The sequence below is a fragment of the Epinephelus moara genome, chromosome 12 (assembly GCF_006386435.1).
Source record: "Epinephelus moara isolate mb chromosome 12, YSFRI_EMoa_1.0, whole genome shotgun sequence".
In the NCBI taxonomy this organism is placed as follows: Eukaryota; Metazoa; Chordata; class Actinopteri; order Perciformes; family Serranidae; genus Epinephelus; species Epinephelus moara.
Genome location: NC_065517.1, coordinates 14,331,446 through 14,351,692, shown reverse-complemented (window position 1 = coordinate 14,351,692; position 20,247 = coordinate 14,331,446). Strand labels below are relative to the sequence as shown.

Sequence of the window (20,247 nt, the reverse complement as noted above, 5' to 3'; positions counted from 1 at the left end):
AGTGTTGTGTTTGTGTCAGTTTAAATATCTACACTGCAGCAGCAGCTTGTCTAACTGCAGAATGTAAATAAAATACTGTAAATACAATAAAATACTGTAATCTACATATGTAAAATAACGCTTTTCTGAGATAAAACTAAACAAGGATCTCTGTAGCCTATTTACTGCAAATCACTTTAAGCACACTTACTGCCAGTCATGGTCACACTACTGCCAACTTCAGTACTGCCTGAGATAGATCATTTATCACTGTGTGTCTTTATTAGCTTGTAAAAGTTAAATTACTCTGCAGGTCTGGTGCGTTTACATGCTGTCAGGAAGCTCTGACGTTTGAGACTTAAAGCTGCCCTGTGGAGTTTTTTCGTAAACATGCAAAAGTTATGTTTACATTCAGTGTTTCTCACCGAAAACACACTGTTTGAACCACAGATGTATAAAGAGAAATGGATACAGTGTCCAAGGAGGGCTATTCATTCCTATGGAAGTTGCTCAGTGGCGCATGAGGCCAAAAAAGTTCAGTTCCCAGGTGTAGAATTATCTGAAACTTTAACATCATTAGGCCCAGAGAGCAAGTGCACTGGAGACTTCTGCCGGCCAAGTGGCTAACTTCCTGTTTAGCGCTCTGCTAACTTGAATGGGGATAAAAGGACTCAATCGTGCGGCTCTACTAGACTTTCAAAATATCATCAGACTGAATGGATAAAATTAAGAGAGTGACATGAGTTGTTTCGCAGGGGTTGTGATGCTGAAAATAAATTATCCACTGATTTCGCACTCTGAGTCCAATTGTTTTCGTCCGAAATTGTCGCACGTCTAAAAATAAACACGACTTCATGTTGTGTGAATCATGTTTACACACTGAGTCTGATAATCCATAATCAAAATTTTTGTAACAGGTTTCTGTGTTTTTTTTTCCGCATCCATCAGAAGCCTTTAGAGAGTTGTTTGACCAAGAACCAGTGAAGAAAATGGCGGTGCGACAAGACAGAGGAACGGGGCGCACAGAATCATTTCATAACTCAGATAGCTACTTTTAATAGGTCAGATAGTAATATTCAGGGAGGGAGTGGCGACAGCCAGGTAAATAACTCAAGTGTGGAAAACCAAAGGCAGAAATGTGTCTTTTCATTTTGTCACGTATTGTGAATTTCTGAAATAAATAGAACATTAAAATGCATTAGAATCAGTGTGCAAGGTTTCTGTGTGTAATGACTTTTTTTTGGGATGACGGATTAAAAAAATGCATCTGATAAAACGGACTCAGTGTGCAAAGACCTTAACTCTGTAGGAAAAAGCCTCTTTTGGGCCCAATGGCATCCGATGATGGATTTGAAAGTTGTAGTTACCTGTAGTTACACGGTTTGGCCACTATGTCAAATAGGCTTTAATACCAGCGCACTTCTTGGGGACCTGGTTTGAACCTTCCTTGTAAAACATTTGCAAAGCCGATAATTTGTAATATTTTACGTTGTGCACTGTGTACGATAATGTTTGCTAGCTAGCCGTCTTCTTCTTTGCCTTTGTTGGTGCATTACTACGCCTCTTTTTGTGTCAGCTTTGCAACTGTTGATTTGTGGAATGACGTGAAACTAATGGTAGGAGCGTGAATCACATGCTCTGATACAAACAACCCATTTAAAACAACATTGCTCCATAGCTCCACTAGTGGCCATGAACTCCACAGGGCACCTTTAAGAGTCTGCTGCCAAAGAGCATTTCCTCATGTAGTTACTGAAAAGAACGCTGAAGACAAAAAAGCAAAATTGTGAATTACTGAATTCTTTTCTTTTTTTTAATCACATGATAGCACAGAGATCTTCAATCAAATCTGTAAATTAATGGTTAAATGTTAGATATGGTAAAAGCTCAGGAGAAAGCTAATAAGTGGACCTTGAGTTAAGATTATAAACTAATATTAATACTGATTAAAATAGCTTTTAGCCGCATAATGAAACACCAATAATGTACTGAAATCATGAGTAAGATTTATAGTAAAACATGCAAAAAATAACGGTGCAGTCCTTTAACGCGTCTCAAAATCTTATAATACTGACATGTTGAGAACAGATACTGTGGTGATGCTCGGCCATTTTAGATGTAAGATTATTATTGCCAGAAATATACAGTAACAAATGTGTCACAAGGTCACTGGACAGGGTTTCCATACTCTGCTTTTATAAAAATTAAATTTAGGTTTATTTATTTGTCTGGCTTGACATCTATTAACTTCTCAAAATATATCTTTTGGTCATCTTCAGCCAAACGTAATGATGTGAGTCACTGTTTAAAAAGAGTCTGCAGCTTAGTGTTTTCCTAATGGCAGAAGAAATACTGTACTCTGCGACATATGGGTCAGAAAAGGAGGAGAAAAAAAATCCCACAGCCCACTCTTAGCGTAAAGGGGGGTTTGCTTTTCCAAGAGATAACTGGAGCGAGGTCGATATAGTTCAGACGTTATTTTCACAGGAAAGACACCCATAACCTCCCAGTAAGCTCCCAGTAAACCCAGTGCCTGCCTGCCTGTCTGCCAGTTTTGTGTCCAGGAGGTTGAACAAGCTCGTTATCGTCACTAATCCTGAGCTGTACTTCTTGTTTTCTTCAAATTACTGTACAAAGAAGAAAAACACTGCAGCTCGGGAACTGTGGCCCCGAGCCCTCTTTGAGAAATGATCTCCAGTTTTTCACCTTTATACTACACAACTGTAGGAAACACTGTTTTCACACGCATGTGGCACCTTCACAACTCTTTCTCTTCATGTTTGTTCTACTTCCCTGCTCCACACTGAGGGGGCTGGATTGTTTAAAGACGTTAATTTACAGTTTTTTGGAATTGGCACTTGACAAATAACTAAATAAATAAATATAGAACACCATCAGTAGCTCTTAGGATGCCCTTTGCTTGCGAGGAAACGTCCGTCTCGTGTCTGGCTCGTTCGTCTGCCTCCCGTTAGCTCATTTTGATTTTTCCTCAAGTTCAAGAGAAACACAAATCCAACAGCAGCAGCAGCAGCGTTTTCTGGAGGAAGGTGTTTTCAGGGCGGGCGTGTCGCTTACAGTAGGTGCACAGGTAAGTCAGTGTGTTTGTGTGTGTAAATATTGATTATGCTTTCGAGCTGTTATTGAATGTGTGGATTAGTCCAGCGAGAGCAGCGGCTGCATGTTGTCCTCTTCACTCTTGACTTTGTCTGGTCGTTTCAGGACGCCTGGTTCCACCACAGACTGAGACCTGCATGGGAACACAACAGAAGATGATCAGTGCCAGCATGTCCTTCAGGTCCTCTGAGATTCTAAAAACTGGGACCAGACCTGCGATGCAGGTCAGACCGGCTCCAATTGTATTAGCGTGAAAATAAACTTAAAGTCCCTCGCCAGACACATTGTAAAGTATGTAGGGACTGGAAGCTGATCTATTTTTTCCCCCAGTTAGTGGTGTAGGGATTATTTTGTAGGCCAAGAAGGCAGCTAACATTGTCCTGGTTCCCTCAGCAAAAAGCCATTGGATTTTGGGTTATTGCAAAAAATAAGCTCTGTGCTAGTTTATGATACTTCAGCAAGATAATTTTTACAAATAAACACCACTTTTTATGATTTTTAACATTTAAATGCAACCACCAGAAGTAAAAAGCTAACACCAGGCTTTAAATGAACTATACCACAACTACATGGTTTAACACAACTACCATATGAAGCTGTAAGGCTGTGTTTGGTCTTGTTTGGCATCATGAAGCTCTCACTTAGCCACTTGTTAGCAACCATCTTTTTTTAAGAAACATGAAGGCTTTAGAATTCAGGAGTCGGGTATTTACTGACAAATTTTATGTCATAGAAAAAAATGTTAAAGTCTCTTAATTTTGTGTTAACCACAGACCCTATTTCAGGCATCTAACTAAAAACCCATTGACTTTATGAAAAGGAAACTGGGAGTGCTAAGATGCTAACTCATATCTGGGTTTTATGACTCTTTCCTGCCAACCCGGTCTTACTCCAGAGTCATCGAAATCCGGCGCTTAGGCAGTGACTTGTGGCATCAGACACCAATGAAAAATGGCATCCTTTAAAGCTGGCATGGTATGTGCCTGGTTGCCATTATAGTTTAATGGCGTCTGGGGGCATCAGGGGAAAACACGGTGGGACAAGGACGAAAGAATGTGGGTACGTAAGATACAACCAGCCGCTCCAGTAACCCTTTTGTTTTCATTCATGTACTGTAATAATTTGTCAACTTACAAACGGGTTAAGTACCGCTGTATGCAATAAAATGGTGACTTATTGTTAAGGCTAGCACAATATATTTTTACTACACGATTATCATGGCCAAAAGAGTTCACAATAGCATTATAACGAAGTCTATAAAAAATTTAAAAGATTAAGATTAAGGCGGTGAAAGTCCAAGCGCAGCGGGCGGGCTGGAGGTGTGGTGGATGAATCCAGCAATTACTGACTTTCACCCAGGAGAGTGGTGTTCGCATCCCGTTAGATTCTAAAGCCAAACCCTGTTCTTTTTTCCTAAACCTAACCATGTGTATTTGTTGCCTAAACCTGACCATGTGCGTTAGTTGTGGAAGGAAAAAAAACTCAATTGGCAGTGTTGTACTGACGTACTGTGTTTATTTTGAAAGAGACTGTATGTAAACGTTAAATTTCCTGTGAAAATGGAAGTGTATTTTGAAAGAAGACAATGCATGTAACAGGCAGAACTTGACACAGTGTCCAAGAACGTCAACAACCAACCTTTGGTATTTGGTACCTTTCAAATCGTATCTGGACGTGGAAAGTCCATGACTAAACTTCAATATGTGACGAGGTCGGAGTGAGAATGTGTTGTTCCTGCACCACTCTTTTGATAAATTCTGCTCTGCCCACCACTGCTGCTTACATCAGCTTTTGTTTTCTGCTTTATTCTCCAGGGCTAGCACAGCGGTAAAAATGAAGTGTGGAGATTATGGACTTTAATAGCTAGATACCGGACTATTCATTCCAATGGAGTTTCTTGTCTGGCGCATATGCCAAAAAAGTTTTCTAGCCTCTGGGGTTTACTTCTGTGGTATGCGGCCCACTGAATATGCGCAGTATTGTCTCTCCTTGCTGGTCTTAACATTATGAAGATGTCACAGATTTTTAAACTGCTTTTCTGGGCTTGAGGAAAGTTTTACAAATATAAAACCACGATGGCCAAAAAATTAAGAATAGAAAGATTCATAAATGACCTTGTTTGCAGCTCGAGGTGTCCTGTCAACAGTTTTACAGACATGTCTTTTACAGTAGTGATCTGTGGGGAATATGCTTCTGGGCTGCAGGCATTTCTTTTGCTGCAATATCACAAGTAGCCACTGAGAAAAATTTGCTGCAAGGCTGAGTGGCTTTCCTGGGGGCCTCGTGGAGATAGGTGTAGTAGGAGCACAAAGTAGCAGAAAAGTACAAAAGTACAAAGTACAAGTACCTTAAAAATGTAAAAAGTACAGTACTAAATAAGGCAGGTAAAACTGATAAATTATAAGTGACCTCTAATTGATAATTGGCAGCAGGATTGTGTTGATCTGCAGTGACAGTCCGCTCCCTGAGCTCATGGTGTTGTTTGTCTAAGTGATTTTGAGTGAGTGAGTCAGCTGGTGTCACAGCGTGGTCAGATAATTTACTGTCACAGTGAATTATACTGTGTGGTGGCCTATAGGGGGAATGATTCTCCATGAAATGTCAAACAAACTCACAGCATTTTTAACAACAGACAAATGTAAGTTTTGACAGCCAATAACTGATTTACTTGATATTATACATATATATTTTTTAAAATCAAGTGGCTATTAGCTTGTTACTGTGTTAAAAGTCTATAGGCCCATGTGAATATTTAATATTCAATGTTAACAAATACTAGAATATTAAATGACAATCAATGCTAATTATATAAACAATAACAGTAAATAATAAAAAGCAATATGTCAAATTATATGACAACATACACAGTATAATAGTTTGATTTTATTTTGTAATATGAGATTTAAGTATTTACTGTATCATTTCTTTATTTTCATTATTATGATTTTGTTATTTAGCTTTCTGTTTCGTTTGTATCCGATTCATTATTTTCATTTTATTAATTAATATTCCAACTCTGGGCAAATACCTGAAGAAATTCCTCACAACAGCTCCTAACTATATTTTGCTATTGTTTTGCTGTCAAATAAATAAATTAATATTAATTCTTTGTCTTCAGTAGAAGATAACAGGTAGTGGGAGGAGTGGAGAAGAAAAGAAAAGCAGTGTGATAAAATCTACACAGCAGCTTCATCATTATCCCACTTGTTTACAATAATTATGCAACAATCACATACTTAGTTTGACAATATATGGATGTTCTGTTGATACATACTGTAGGTAATAAAAGGTTAAAAGTGTTGAGCTGACCTCTTCATTGTTTTTGGGGACAGGTTTTTCTCCAGGTCTCTCTCCAGGTCTTGTACTGACAGGGTGTAGGACTCCGGACAGTAGTCTGTCTCCTCATCGTAAGCGTGGTCCAGCAGCGTTCGTGCCCATGTGCCCATATCATACGGCGGCATCATCCCACCGAGCTCCGACGGCAAGATCTCAGGATGGATCAGCTGATGGAGGCTGTTCAGGTTGTTGCCATGCATGAAGATCTGTAAAGGGAAAGGAAACAGTAAGACAATTAAGGTTGATGACTTGGTTTAAAATGCTTAAAGGGGAGCCTAAGTTTTAATGATTTTTTGGCCACTAGGGGGCAGCGGAAATAAGCGTTCAACACACTGACATGAAATCACCTTTTAAATTGATAATATGTTGAACTTACTGGCAAATAGTTCACATCCAGCAGTTAATGAACAACATGGTTATTCCTTTGGAGTTATGTTTGTGTCCAACTGAAGAACGAAATTCCAATATTCACTCTCTTTCACCTCTGCTCTTGGTCTCTGCTAGCTGCCAAAAGCTCCAATTTTTTTTACCAGCTCATCTCTAACACTGTCTGCCTGCTGTTTGCTGCTGAGCAGGCAGTGAACAGTCAGCAGTCGTTAATCTAAAGATATCGATTATAGCTGCTTTGATGTAATAACTTATGGCCTCACCCTCTTCCTGGTCTTGTCTTTGAGGAAGGGTCGTATCACGGTGTAGAGAGCGTGGATGTACCAGGGCTGGTTCACAAAGTGGATTCCTCCAAATCTGGCAGGAAAACTGTCCTGTTGGAAAAATACACAAAGCAATATGTGTAAATAGAGGCAAACGAGGATAATCCCATTCAGGTGATCCATGTTTTTTTTTTTCTTGTTTTTTTAGAGGTAAAACGTAGAATAGTGAAATGGTGGATGTTTGCTCCATGTTGATCACAACAACGAGTCGTCTTTTACCCTTGCTGACAGCACAGATGTGCCAACAACTGTTTACACTGCTGATAATGGTTTAAGGGAGTCATGTCTTGTTTTCCTTATTTTCTGTCACATACAGTATATCTTTATATGATGTTACAGTGTCAGATGTTTATATTAAATGTGGTTTAGTAATTAAGTACATTTATGGAAAACCCTGATCCCTGTCAGCAAGGGCGTAGCACTAAATTCTGGGCCCTATGCATAAGCAGTCTCTTTGGGCTCCCCGCCCTGCTTCTCTTGCTTGATGTCTCTCTCATGTACCTTTTGAAATATTACTTTTTCAGTCAGTTTGCTTTCTTTGCCTTTCCTTTCTTTTTGGAGCCCAGATTTCCCTTTCTTGGGGAAAGACATAACAGTGTGCGTTGGTGATCCAGCAGCCTAAGTAATCACTCAGCTGGATCCAGATGTGTTTAGAGATGAATCCCAGTGCAGGGGCGGACTAAACCATTTTGCGCCTTTACGGGGTGAGAGGCACCACAGAAAGCTTTCAGTGTTTTTTTTATACGCAATTCAGTCTTTAAACTGATTTATAGTTTTAATTTATCTAAATCACTAATTACTTAGACATAAAAAAGTGGAAATAAAACCAAACTTTTCACTCCAGGCTTTTCATGGCACCCCTCCCACTGGGGTCCTGTGTAATCAGTCCCATTTTCCTCCACTACAATGCCCCTGCCTGTGACCAAAAGTCATTGGCATCAGACTGTTCTGAATACTCTAATTCCAATGCTTTTTCTATTTTTGAGACGTCAGCTCGTGACGGATTACTTTATATGGTCATCTGCTCCTGGCGCGCTACTGCAAGTATTTACATTACGTAGCCCACACTGCTACATGTAGCTACATGCTAATGTCGGGGAAACATGTAATCTTTTTCGCTAATGTTAATTTCTCCCTGATTTCAGATAACTTTCCAGCCTGGTTGTGTTTAGAAGCTTTTATTGGTCATTTTTTACAGTAAAAATGCCGATATACTCAGTTACATTCATTCCCCTGGAATGACAGTGCAGAGATACAGAAGACCTGGAAATGCTGACCAATCAGAGCAGACTGGGCTTTTTTGGATGGAGGGCAGGCGCTAAAACAGAGTGTCTAAGGCAGAGGGTGAATATACATCTGTGGTTCCAGCACAGATGGTATGAGGACAATTAAGAGTGTTTTGAACATTAAAACATGTATGCATGTTCTTGTAGAAACCCAAAATACAAGTATGAACCTGATAATGAGCCTATCGGGCCCCTTTAACGTTACTGCCATCTAACAAAAGATCCTTAGGCCCCCATTACTTTCTTTATTTTCTTTGGTCGATATCGGCCAGCGTTATATCCCTCGTGCGCATCCCTAGTGTTTAACAAATAACATAATATACAAATATTGTCATGTGGAGCTCAGCGTGTTACAAAACAGATGTTAATTCATTATGTACTACTGTATGTAACACATTGTTTTAATGGGAAGATAAAGAGTCCTAATGGCAGCTGCAATCATTATGTCTCGTGAAACTAAGATTTATAATCTCTCTTTGTTTTATCACAAATAACAGAGAGCTGTTCTCAGTCAAGAGGATTTATTTTTCAGTCTTCTTTGAGTTCTAGCAAATGAATAATTACCTCAGTGAGTTTCCTGTCCCTTTCCATTAGATTAGTTTGGTAAATGGGCTCTAATCTCATCGTCAATAGGAAATGGTCTGGTCTATTTTAGAGTCACCGCGGCTACAATGCCGGACAGAAATGAGTCCTTGTTCATACAGGTTAGTGTGTGGAGTCTGGGCCTGACATGGTGTTTCCTCGAACACTGGACACAATTATGATAATTACACTCCACTGTAAGTGTGTGTGTGTGTGTGTGTGTGTGTGTGTGTGTGTGTGTGTGTGAGAGAGAGAGAGAGAGAGAGTCATGATTTGGCTGTGGTCCAGTATGGTGAAATTATATTCTGACATAACAAAGCCAGCTGATGAAAAAGGCTCAGGGCAGACGTTCATATAGAAACTGTTAGCAGTGTGTGTGAGAGAGACGGAGACAGTGAGAGTCTCTAAGGTCGGGCCAGGTTTGTAAATTAGGGTTTGACCGCTATGAGTCATCAAGGCTGAAGTCGCCGCCAGAGGTTTTGTGATGTCGGCTACCAGACTGTCCAACGCTTTGGTCCAAAGCAAGATATATCTGGACATCCACGGCCATATTTACTTGAAGTGTGATGTTAATATTCACAGTCCAAACAGGATTAAGGCGACCTCCCTCACCCTGCATCTAGCACTACTGTCAAGCAAAATCTACATCTAAACAAACTTCGGCATGTGAGGTTTCTTTTGCTTCAGTGACATTAACTAAAGATGTTCAGGCCTTCATGAATTTTTACAGATCTTTCCTCCAATATCACACTATGTCTATACAGGATGTGTTTCAGCCACGTTTTTCCATCTCATGCCCAACAGATACAGTTTAATTTTAACAGTGCTGTCTGCACTTGTAGGCTGTTTGATGGTACACACTGTATGCCTGTAAGCCAGTCTATGTTCTTCCAACTTATGCTTTAAACACCTCTGAGTACACAGTCACATTCTGGCTGAACCCATCCTGTGCATGTTCAGAAAAACAGACCCTTTTTATTGTGGAGACACAGTGAGTTCCTTTTAGCGCCACTCTTGGGTCAAAAGTTCAAATGTGCAAATGATTATAAAAATGTGGCCGGAAATGTATTGATGTTTCATAAAAGGCTGCAACCAAAGAGATAGTGATGACCTTCTGACCCTTCCTTTGTTGCCATGATTTAGTCCAAATTTCCCACTTGTGCTTAACAAATAAAAAAAGATGTATTATTATCAACTTTCCCTGTATTCAAAAAAAGAAATGGAAAGCCGGACACAGGATCAATGTTTTTACAAACAGCCTTCTTCAGGATTTCTACCAGTTTTAACAGAGATCAGCCAGATTTTCAATCTTACTATATAATGACAAAAACTCTGTCTGTGTGTCTGTTCCATGTTTTTCTCCTCACTGACTTGGTCAATCCATGTGAAATTTGGCACAGTGGTAGAGGGTCATGGGAGGATGCGAATGAAGCAATATTACATCAATTGGCCAAAGGGGGGCGCTATAGCAACCGACTGAAATTGCAAACTTTGAATGGGCATATCTCATGCCCCGTATGTCGTAGAGACATGAAACTTTGCACAGAGATGCCTCTCCTCATGAGGAACAAATTTGCCTATTTGACCAATATCTAAAGTCCCCTCTTGGCAAAAGTTGGAAAACTAACTAAAACTGAGCTTCTATAAGGCAATGAATATTGCAGAGGGCGTGGCTCATCACATAAAGGTGTATAACATCTCAAGGGTTTCACCGATCACCACACAACTTTGTAGGCCTATGACCACACATAATCTGAGGGGACCCCTCCATTACTGACCCCATCAAACAAAATGGGGGCGCTAGAGAGCTAATTTCTTATCTAGGCCTAACCGCCATATCAATTTTTACTAAACTTGGTAGATATGTAGAACAGGACGCCTCAAGGTGACTGGAGAAATTTAACTCTAATTGGCAACTGGGTGGCGATATAACAACAGAAAAATGCTTAAAAATGGCTAAAATGGGACCGATCGCTATGGCTGCAATTGCAAATTCACAAAAACTGTCTGAACACATTGCTCTTCTTAATGGGTTCAGTTGACTATTTAATCTGCAATTTCCTATGACCTGTATCCCAAACACACACCATGTGAAACTGTACGTGGCCAACTGTGCACTCAATGGGTATGGACTAGTTTTTAAATGATTTTCAGCCAGATTTTACACACGGACACCCCTCACAAAATGCCTCTTGCTGCAAGAACACAATCTTCAATGCAAGTTACATTATTTGTCAAAAAATATATTTAAAATCAAATCTTGTTTCTTCGGGACCAGGGTATAAAACCCAACAAAACCAAACAGGTTTGTCTCATAAGCACAATGAAGAAAATCTTCTCTTTGAGTAACTGAAAAACAAGGAACGGTCAATCAATTGTCAGCGCCCAAATTCTATTCTTGAGATTAAATTTCGGCTCAGATTTTTGTAATATTGATTTTTGGAAGTTTGATTGTAACTTTTTTTTTCTCTAAATATTTATGGTTCCCAAAGGATTTTAACCCTAGTGATGGCGATGACTTTCGGACCTCCTGTGTTTCTACTAACACTCCTAATTTTCCACAGATTAGGTTTTTGGTTTTTTAAAGATTTAAAGAAGACTATATAAAAAATATTTTAAAGGAAGCCAACTGAACCTGATTCCGCAGTTTTCTTCTTTCTTTTTTTTTTTCAAAATAAATGCATATAACATATAACAAAAAAATGTTGAAACCCAAGAATCAATTTATAAATACTGAATGTAGGTGCAGAATATTTCCAAATTGTCAGTACTGGTAAAAAACCAAAACAGTAGGCCAATTAGAGGCCAACGTTACTGTCTTTAAAAGACTGTGTTTTAACTTAGCATGAAGGTAGTGGTGTTTTGGGAAATAAGAAAACCCAAGGCATCCATTGGTACCAACCATTTCAGCATTACTTGTTGGAAAGGGGGCTCCAAAGTTACGCTAAATTTCAGCAAGGGAACAACTGGCATGGCCATTTTCACAGGAGTCCCTTGAACTCTCACCTGAATGAAAATGGGTTCTATGAGTACACATGAGTCTCCCCTAAACTTGAGAAGGCTTGTTCCCAGTAAATGTTTTGTTGCAATGTTCTCCTTCAAATTAAAGCTGTATTTGCCGTTTCAAAGAAAAGAACAACCAGCCAATGTGCAGAACAATGAATCGCCTAACATGTATACATAACCCATTAAAACAGGATTATTGTGGAACTCGAAATGTTAGCTGTACAGGTGTTAGTCCATACGCAGCAGATAACACTGACAGCCAAAGATTTTCTGTAGCCCCATCTGCCCACCCCTATGAAAAATTTCTGTGGGTGCCGCTGTTAAAAAAGAGACTTATTTAAACTGTGGTCAGACAACCCTTCCCCCCTCTCAGCTGTCAGATCTGACTGTGAACCTCTGGCCTGCCCTCTGCTCTGACAGACATTTTCACTTTGATGAAGGGACCTGCTGCATTATACATGAAACACTGAAAATGGAATATGAGCTACAGGGCCTCTGCTGCAGCGGAGGGCCTGAAGGAGGAAGAAACAGAAGCTAAAGGATTGATCTGCTCTCACCCCGATGAAGAAAATGGAGGAGGTGTAAGGAGAGAGTGTTCAAACAAAGGTGGATGACACTGTAGAGAATAAAGCAAGGTAAAGGAGATCCAGAGGGAATGGAAGATGTTGAGGAGCAGGAAGGAATGTAGATAAGCAGATAAACTTGAAGTGTGTGCAATCACCAATAAGCCTCACTCATTTTGAGGTGGAACGGGCAATGTGGTATGGGATGGGAACACAATTTTTGCCTCTTTTTATATGGCAGGAACGAAAATTTGTCATTCTCAAGAGATGTTGCGTTCAGGTTTCATGAAGACAGTTGGAGAACAATTAGATATATAATAGGATGTAGGCTCTACAGGATAAACTTTTCCTTGGCCGCAACCTTTTTCTCAAAGGATATACAGATTTTTGGGCATTTTATTACCTTAAATGTACGGTGGCCGAGACGCAACGCACGCAAATCCACGCAACACACGCGAATTAAGAAAACACCCCTAAATTCAGAAAACACATTCAATGATTTTGCAACACATACGCTGCAAATCCTCACAACACAAGCAAATGAGATAACGCGATGCAAATGCTCACAACACAGGCAAGAAGCTGAACGCTCTGCAAAAAACAAAAACACACGCCAAATTGAAGACGACAACGGAAATGTTTCCAGGGGGACCGCAATCACTCACGGACCTGCTTTTGGCCGCTAAAAACAACTTAGATGCTTGGACCAGAATCGACGACAATTTATTAATGCTAACATTATCAAGGACCAAGTTATTTGCACTTACTTGTCTTCCACCTAAAACAAATGTTAAACTTCCGACCGGCGTCTTGAGGGAAGTCTGGAAATGTCAACAACCAGTAAGTTCGTCACTGATTACGGCCCCCCTGGAAACATTTCAGTTGTCGTCTTCATTTTGCCATGCAGTTTTCATTTTTGCGGAGCGTTCAGCTTCTTGCGTGTTGTGAGCATTTGCATTGCGTTAACTTTTTGCAGCGTATGTGTTGCCAAATCGACGAATGTGTTTTCTGAATTTGGGTGTGTTTCCTTAATGTGTGTGTGTGTTGTGTGGATTTGCGTGTGTTGTGGAGTTTGCGTTTGTGTGACCTCTCTCGGCCACTGTACAATTGTCCTGAAAAATGGTGCATATAGAGGCACTGTAAACGATAAAAAAAAATCTCCCCTGGGATTCCCCCTATATGCTTGGGCTCCGCCCCTGGTTTTAAGAGGCCGTTTAGGTTAATTTTAGGATGAATAATATATTATTGCTTCAGAAATATCTATTCACATTTATTTAACTATGATTTTTGGTACATTTTGTGTCATCTGTTCTGTATATTTGTCTGTAAGTCACTGTTATAGCTGCCTATCTCAAGCTAAGACACTTACACTGCAGGAACATTAGTCAAAACTATTATTAAATAGGTGAACAAGAAAGGTTTTGAAAACAAATAAAAAAAGAAGCTGCAAAAAGGGACAAAAATTACAGGTTAAAAGAATATATACTGATGAAAAATAATATTTTTATGTGCAAATTTATATAAATTGGCAGGAAACATGTTGAAAGAACCACTGGCAAAATGTCGATCCTAAACAAATGAGCGACTGTGGGGATTTATTTTTGGCCTCTCACTGCGGGTCACTGCGGAGCGTGTTCACTCACAGCGAAAGGTTGAAGAAAATTGAGAAAGGTGACAGAAAAGAAAATCCATCAAACCCAAAAGGATGACGTGTGTCACAGAGGAGTCATTTTTAAAAAACACACCATCGGTTTATATACAGAGACGTTATGTATTTTCTCAAAATCTCCCATAAACCCTGTTGCTTCATCTCTCACCTCCCCCTCCTGGGAGCCCGTGGCTGCACTGAAGAGGATAAACACGTTAGAAATGATTTTCTCTTCAAAGCTTGCTTTGCTGTAGAAAAACGGCGCCCACCTCCTGCTTTGTGACGCCAAGCTATCCAGCAGATTTTCCTCTAAATCTGACCTGGAGCCACAACATGTAAAATGCAGTGAGGACGCTGCCAATCTTGTTGGTGATGGTCTTTTTTATTTTACAGTTATTACACTAATGACTCATAATTAATCTTTGTCTCACTGTTTTATGAGGAGGAGATTGTACTGAAACGGCGGTATCTTGATTATCAGGTGTAACTGACAAGACAGTAGACATGGTAATAAACCTTATTCCAGGATTTAAAATGTCCGAGACAAATGACATCGCATGGGTTATATTCACGTTGTTCTACAGTCTGTGATCAAACATACACTAAAAATGACATTCAGTTGAAATATTGTACAGTATTAATGTTTTATTATGATTTGGAGCTCATATTTACAGTGCATTTTGAGTACTTCTGCACATCCTGAGAGTTTAGTGAGTAAATGTAACTCTGTGCGTGAGCTCAGCTTGTGAGAATCTGCTGTTAAAGTATATAGGCTAGTTGAGAGAAAAGGAATTGCATACTGATATACTTTAGTTTCTTATTTTACAGTTAATGTTACTTATTATCTGATGTGCAGAAACTAATACAAGTCTAGTTCACATTTTGAGTTCCACAGCAATCCTGTTTTAGTGTGTTATGTATCTGTATATACATGTGTTACAGTAGGTGATTCTTTTGTCCTCAAACAGGCTGTAGTTGTCATTTTCCTTTAAGAGACAAATGCAGCTTCAATTTGAAGGAGTACTCTTTTGTAAGGAACAAAACATTTACTGGGAACATATTTAGGGGAGACTCGTGGCTACCCACTGAACACATTTTCATTCAGATATCTTGAGGTGAGCGTTCAAGGGACCTCTCTTAAAATGGCCATGCCAGTTGATCCCTCGCCAAAATGTAGCCTAAATTTGGGGTGTTATGTAAGCCCCTTCCTGACAAGCTATGCTGGCATAGTTGGTACCAATGGATGCCCACAGCGGGATTTTCTGCATCGAATCGAGACCGTACCTACAGCGTAGGCTCTGTGTCAATGCCGAGCCTATGCAGTAACCTAGGCCGTAACCTGACGTGCACCTTCCCTAAAATGTAACTACACATTGCGGCTACGCAGACCTCCTATCTATTTTTGTAAGCTGAAACCATTTCCCCCAGTGGAAACAAAGTTTTTATTTACTTTTATTGCACAGATAAGAAACAATAAATTGTGAAGACAGTAAAGCCTCCACAAAAATAGCATTTTAAGTCTTGTGTGTGATTTATCCTGGCTTCATATGAGTAGAGGAAATCTCCGCTAGCCACTAGGCTAATTTATACAATGTAAAATGCCATAGGCTTGTGCTAAAAACATTAGCATGTTGTAATTGTGGGGAAAATGTGTCCAACAAAAGACAAGTGCTTTGTGTGTGAACGCTGCGAGTTATAGTGAAGCCGATTTGTGTACTTTTGTTTGAAATTGTCTCTATTAAGCCATGTTTAATGTGTGTTTTGGGTGTGTTTTAAATTAACTAAAGGTTACAGCACTTTGCAGAAACCTCCGCCGCCAACTAGTCTTTTGGAGGTGTAACTGCAGAGTGACAAAAGCCCTATTCGGACGGGATTAGTTTAACATGGAGACGGGGTAAAGTAATTACTACCATGGATTTTAGTCCCGTCTGAATGCGCCGTGTCTGTAATCATTACGGATAATGTCAATAAAAATTACGCCGACTTTTACATTCTGAAAAAAGGTCCGAAGAAACTACCTCAGGTAATATTAATCCCATGTGAATGCGATCCTCTGTAAAAATGTATGTAAATATTTCGTCACGTCCTGTTCAACAACAACTTTTCCACGCTTACAAGTAGTTTTCCGCATTTTTTCGATGATGGAGGCGCTTGAAGAAGCATTCCGTGTTGTCGGCAGTCGTGATAGTGGACATTCTCCAAATGATCGCATAGCCCTACGTGGGAGACCAATCAAAAAGGTCGGGAAGAAAGCATTTTTCAGAGCCACAAGACTTCTGGTCATGTTAGGTAGGCCTAATATAAATCCATATTGCTAATCGTCGTGTACACACAATCCTGATCATGGGCAATATTTCATATTGGGCTAATCATTAATTATTATTATCCTTCAGCTGATGCTTACAGGAAGCAACTTAGCATGCACATGCCGACAGGGAGGTGACATCAGGGCACAAACTGAGTTACCACTCCCATCTCAGGTAGAATTACGGAGATTTCTTGTCCCGTGCGAATCAGACATTTATACTACAGACATCCTGTGGTAAACTGACATTAGTCCACATCCCTATGTAGGTGATCCCGCCCGAACAGTACTAAAGACAGACCACTGCTTAAGTATAAATGCTCACAACGGTGTAGCCCATGTGCATAGGCTACAGTGTAGCTTTTTAATGTTTCTGCAAACTGCAAATACATTACGTTTGCACAATATTATGTAGAGGATATGCTAATAATACTTCTTGTTTTGGCTTAAACTGCCTGGTTAGGAGGGAAATGAGCCTGGCAGGAAATGCAGCGGCAGAAACATGGCGAAGGATTAGTCCAAAACACCAACGTTTGGTGCCTGACAAGCTGCTGAAAACACAGCAATGACCTGCTAAGTCACAACTGATTTTGTTGTTTGTTGCAGCTTGGTATAAGCGTTTTGCCGAGGTGTCACGCCATACACCAGTCCCTCCACCTCCACATGACAAAGCCAGCTCATATACTACATCACTTAAGAAACATTGATATGATACATATGAAATGTGCAAATGTAATGTAATTTGTGGTTTGCAAAAAGTAGAATGCCAACATTTTCTTTGAGTTGAACTGTCCTGAGGAAATGGGCTGTGTAATAAGCATTTGTCTCCTCACTTTCTGCTGCCAGAAGCAACTTCTGAGCTCTTCTCATTACAAACAAACAAACCCTGGTTTCTGTAAACTGCTGTCAGTTTGTGTCATGTTGCAACAAGAAACAGCAACTTTTGGATATGAGTGGATATTCAATTTGGGTAAAAATATGGGTAAAATTTTTGTTGAAACAACACGAGAAAATCATGATTTTCAGTTAAAATCTGAAAATACATTATTAAGTCATTAATAACTCTGTTATAACACATAATCGTTCCTTTCCCTCCTGAACATGACAAGCTCACACAACTGTAGCTGAATAATAACCCTTCACTCACTGTGTAAATTAAGCTTGTCAGTAGTAACACTGACAGCTGCCATCTTGGGCTGTCTGATGTGTGAAAGCTTTTTAATCATGACAATCATTCCATCACTACCTTCTGTCCCACATGACTTGACCGCAGCATCAGTGTGGTTTCTCATATGTTGCTGTTGTGTTATAAAACCTCTCAGATCCAGAGGGGACACAAACAGACAGGCTGCCACCAACACTGCAGGTTCAACACTGTGTGTCTGGTCGAAGACACACAGACGCTCAGCGGTAATGACATGTGACGTGTCGACATCCGCTCGATTGGCTGAAGCGAAGAACAGATGAAGTCAGCCAATCGTCAGCAGACACAGCGGCTTCTTCACCGAAATGTCTGGATTAAAAAGCTGCACTCTGGCTACTCAGGCAGTGAGTCCATTTTAAGGATACTCAATGTGTCCTGCAACAGATAACCCCGCACACACACACACACACACACACACACACACACACACACACTACAAGCTCTGCTCTCAGCATTTTTGACATTTTGATTCCAGTACTGACTGGTGGTCTGAATCAGGATCAGTACAAGCTACAGAGGACAAAATAAAATGTTTTTTACTGCTAAAACGGACTGATTTAATATCTAAGAGACTGAATAGTTGGAAATATTGGGAAATAGGTTTTTACAGATGAAACAAAGGACATATAAAGGTTTAATTGGTTAGCTTCAGAGGTACTGGATTTTCCAATTGTTGGACGGATCCAGGCAAGCTGTTTCCTCCGTTTCCAGTCTTAGCTAAGCTAAGCTAACCAGCTGCTGGCTGTAGCTCTACATTCATCACACGGAGTGGTACTAATCTTCATATTTAACTCTCAGCAAGCTATTTCACAACATCACATATATTCATCTGACATTTTATTGCACCATATTTTTTGGCAGTGAATTATTTGATTGTGAGACAATTCACAGCCCCTCAAAAAGTGTAGTCTCATGATAATACTTTTGTTGTGGCCAATATATCCCATGAAATAGGTTTATGACTCTCAGCAAGCCCAATGGCGAACAGCTCACAAATATATAGTTTCATTTAAGAAAAAAAAAAAAGGGCTCAGTTATTTCTTAAAACAGCTGGATTATGCCACATTCACATCTTAAACAGCCTAATCGCAATTCTTTTGAAACCAAGGTTAAGGTATCTTTTACAAAAAAGTACATGTCTAAAATTAAGATGGGCTACTGCGTCATTTTGGGATTTTTGCAACTCTTTAATACAGGTGTCTGGATCAGCCTTAAAAATCCAGCATTAGTCAGGCTCTAGAAACCATCAGTACCGTACTCAGATCCTTTATTTAAATAAACGTAGAAATACTACCGTCAAAAATACTCCATTACTAGTAAAAGTCCTGAATTCAAAATGTTACTTAACTGGTAGTACAGAAGTAAAGGCCAATTTGCTGTGACCTTGCATGAACAATGATAATCATTTTGGGGTAAACAACGGGCAATTGATTTAAATTGTGGAAATATGTGAAATCAGCTAACTTGTTCATTTATAATGTCATTTTCAGATGTAACTGTAACCCTCAAAGATATATAGATAAACACAGTGGTCCGACCTATCCGACATTTCTGCTGTGCATATTTTATGTCCTGTTTTGCTTTGCTAGTGTCTTTGATGAACCAAATCTTCTGGCACAGAAGCATGGCAATGGACTACTGTGAAACATATTTTAGCACCTTAAAAAAATCATTGTCAGTTTAAGTTTTACACTATATTTGGAATATTTTCTCTGCTTTACTTTACACACTAACTGACAGGGAGTGTAAGGGGGCTGTACACATTTTGCAACAGGCACTGCAAAACAATCAATTTGTGCAACAGGTGTGCTCAAACGCCTGAGTGACGCCGTTACAGCGCGCAAATGTTCCTGAGTGCCTATTTTCATGTCGCAACGGCTGTGCCCTAAGATGAAGGGTTCAACTTTTGGAATGCAGCAACTCACACTGCATGTCATGTTACAAGGAACAACCAATCACACCCGACAGATGAACACGGTCTCACTCTGAAGTCGTCAAAATCCGGCGATTGGGCCACTTGGTTTTTTCAGAAACCAACGAAAAAAGGCTTCCGTCACTGTCAGCTTGATGCGCGTTTAGTTTTACGGTGCCTGGTGATGTCAGGGGGGAAACGGGGCAGGACAAAACTTAAGACAGCGAAAGTCCAAGTGGTGTGGGCAGTAGGGTAGATGGATTGGTGCAACAAACACTGACTTTCACTGGTGTTAGCATCTCGTAAGATTCTAAAGCCAAAATTTTCTCCTAAACCTAACCTCATGCTTTTTTGCCTAAACCCAACCATGTGTGTTTGTTGCTGAAGGAAAAAAAAGCGTCAATTTGCAGTGTTGTACCGATGTAGTACATTTATTTTGAAAGAGACTGTATATAAACGTTATATTTCCTGTGAAAACGCAAGTGTATCTTGAAAAAAAAGAACTTGACATAGTGTCCCAGAACATCAACAATCAACGCACCCAGGGTACCTTGCATGTTGTAGTTGGACATGGAAAGTCCATGACCAAAATGTCAATATGT

General features: G+C 39.9%; 1 protein-coding gene across 1 annotated transcript in view; it reads right to left on the bottom strand.

Moving 5' to 3' along the window:
• Positions 1 to 6: 6 nt before the first annotated feature.
• Positions 7 to 20,247, bottom strand: part of clvs2 (clavesin 2) — a 52,293-nt gene continuing 32,052 nt past the window's right edge. Inside the window, exons 3-5 of the mRNA XM_050058964.1 lie at positions 7,080 to 7,190; positions 6,403 to 6,635; positions 7 to 3,226 (exon numbers count right to left, since the gene is read on the bottom strand). Coding sequence (XP_049914921.1) covers positions 3,133 to 3,226; positions 6,403 to 6,635; positions 7,080 to 7,190 — 438 coding nt within the window. The 3' untranslated portion in view covers positions 7 to 3,132. The remainder of the gene's footprint in view (positions 3,227 to 6,402; positions 6,636 to 7,079; positions 7,191 to 20,247) is intronic.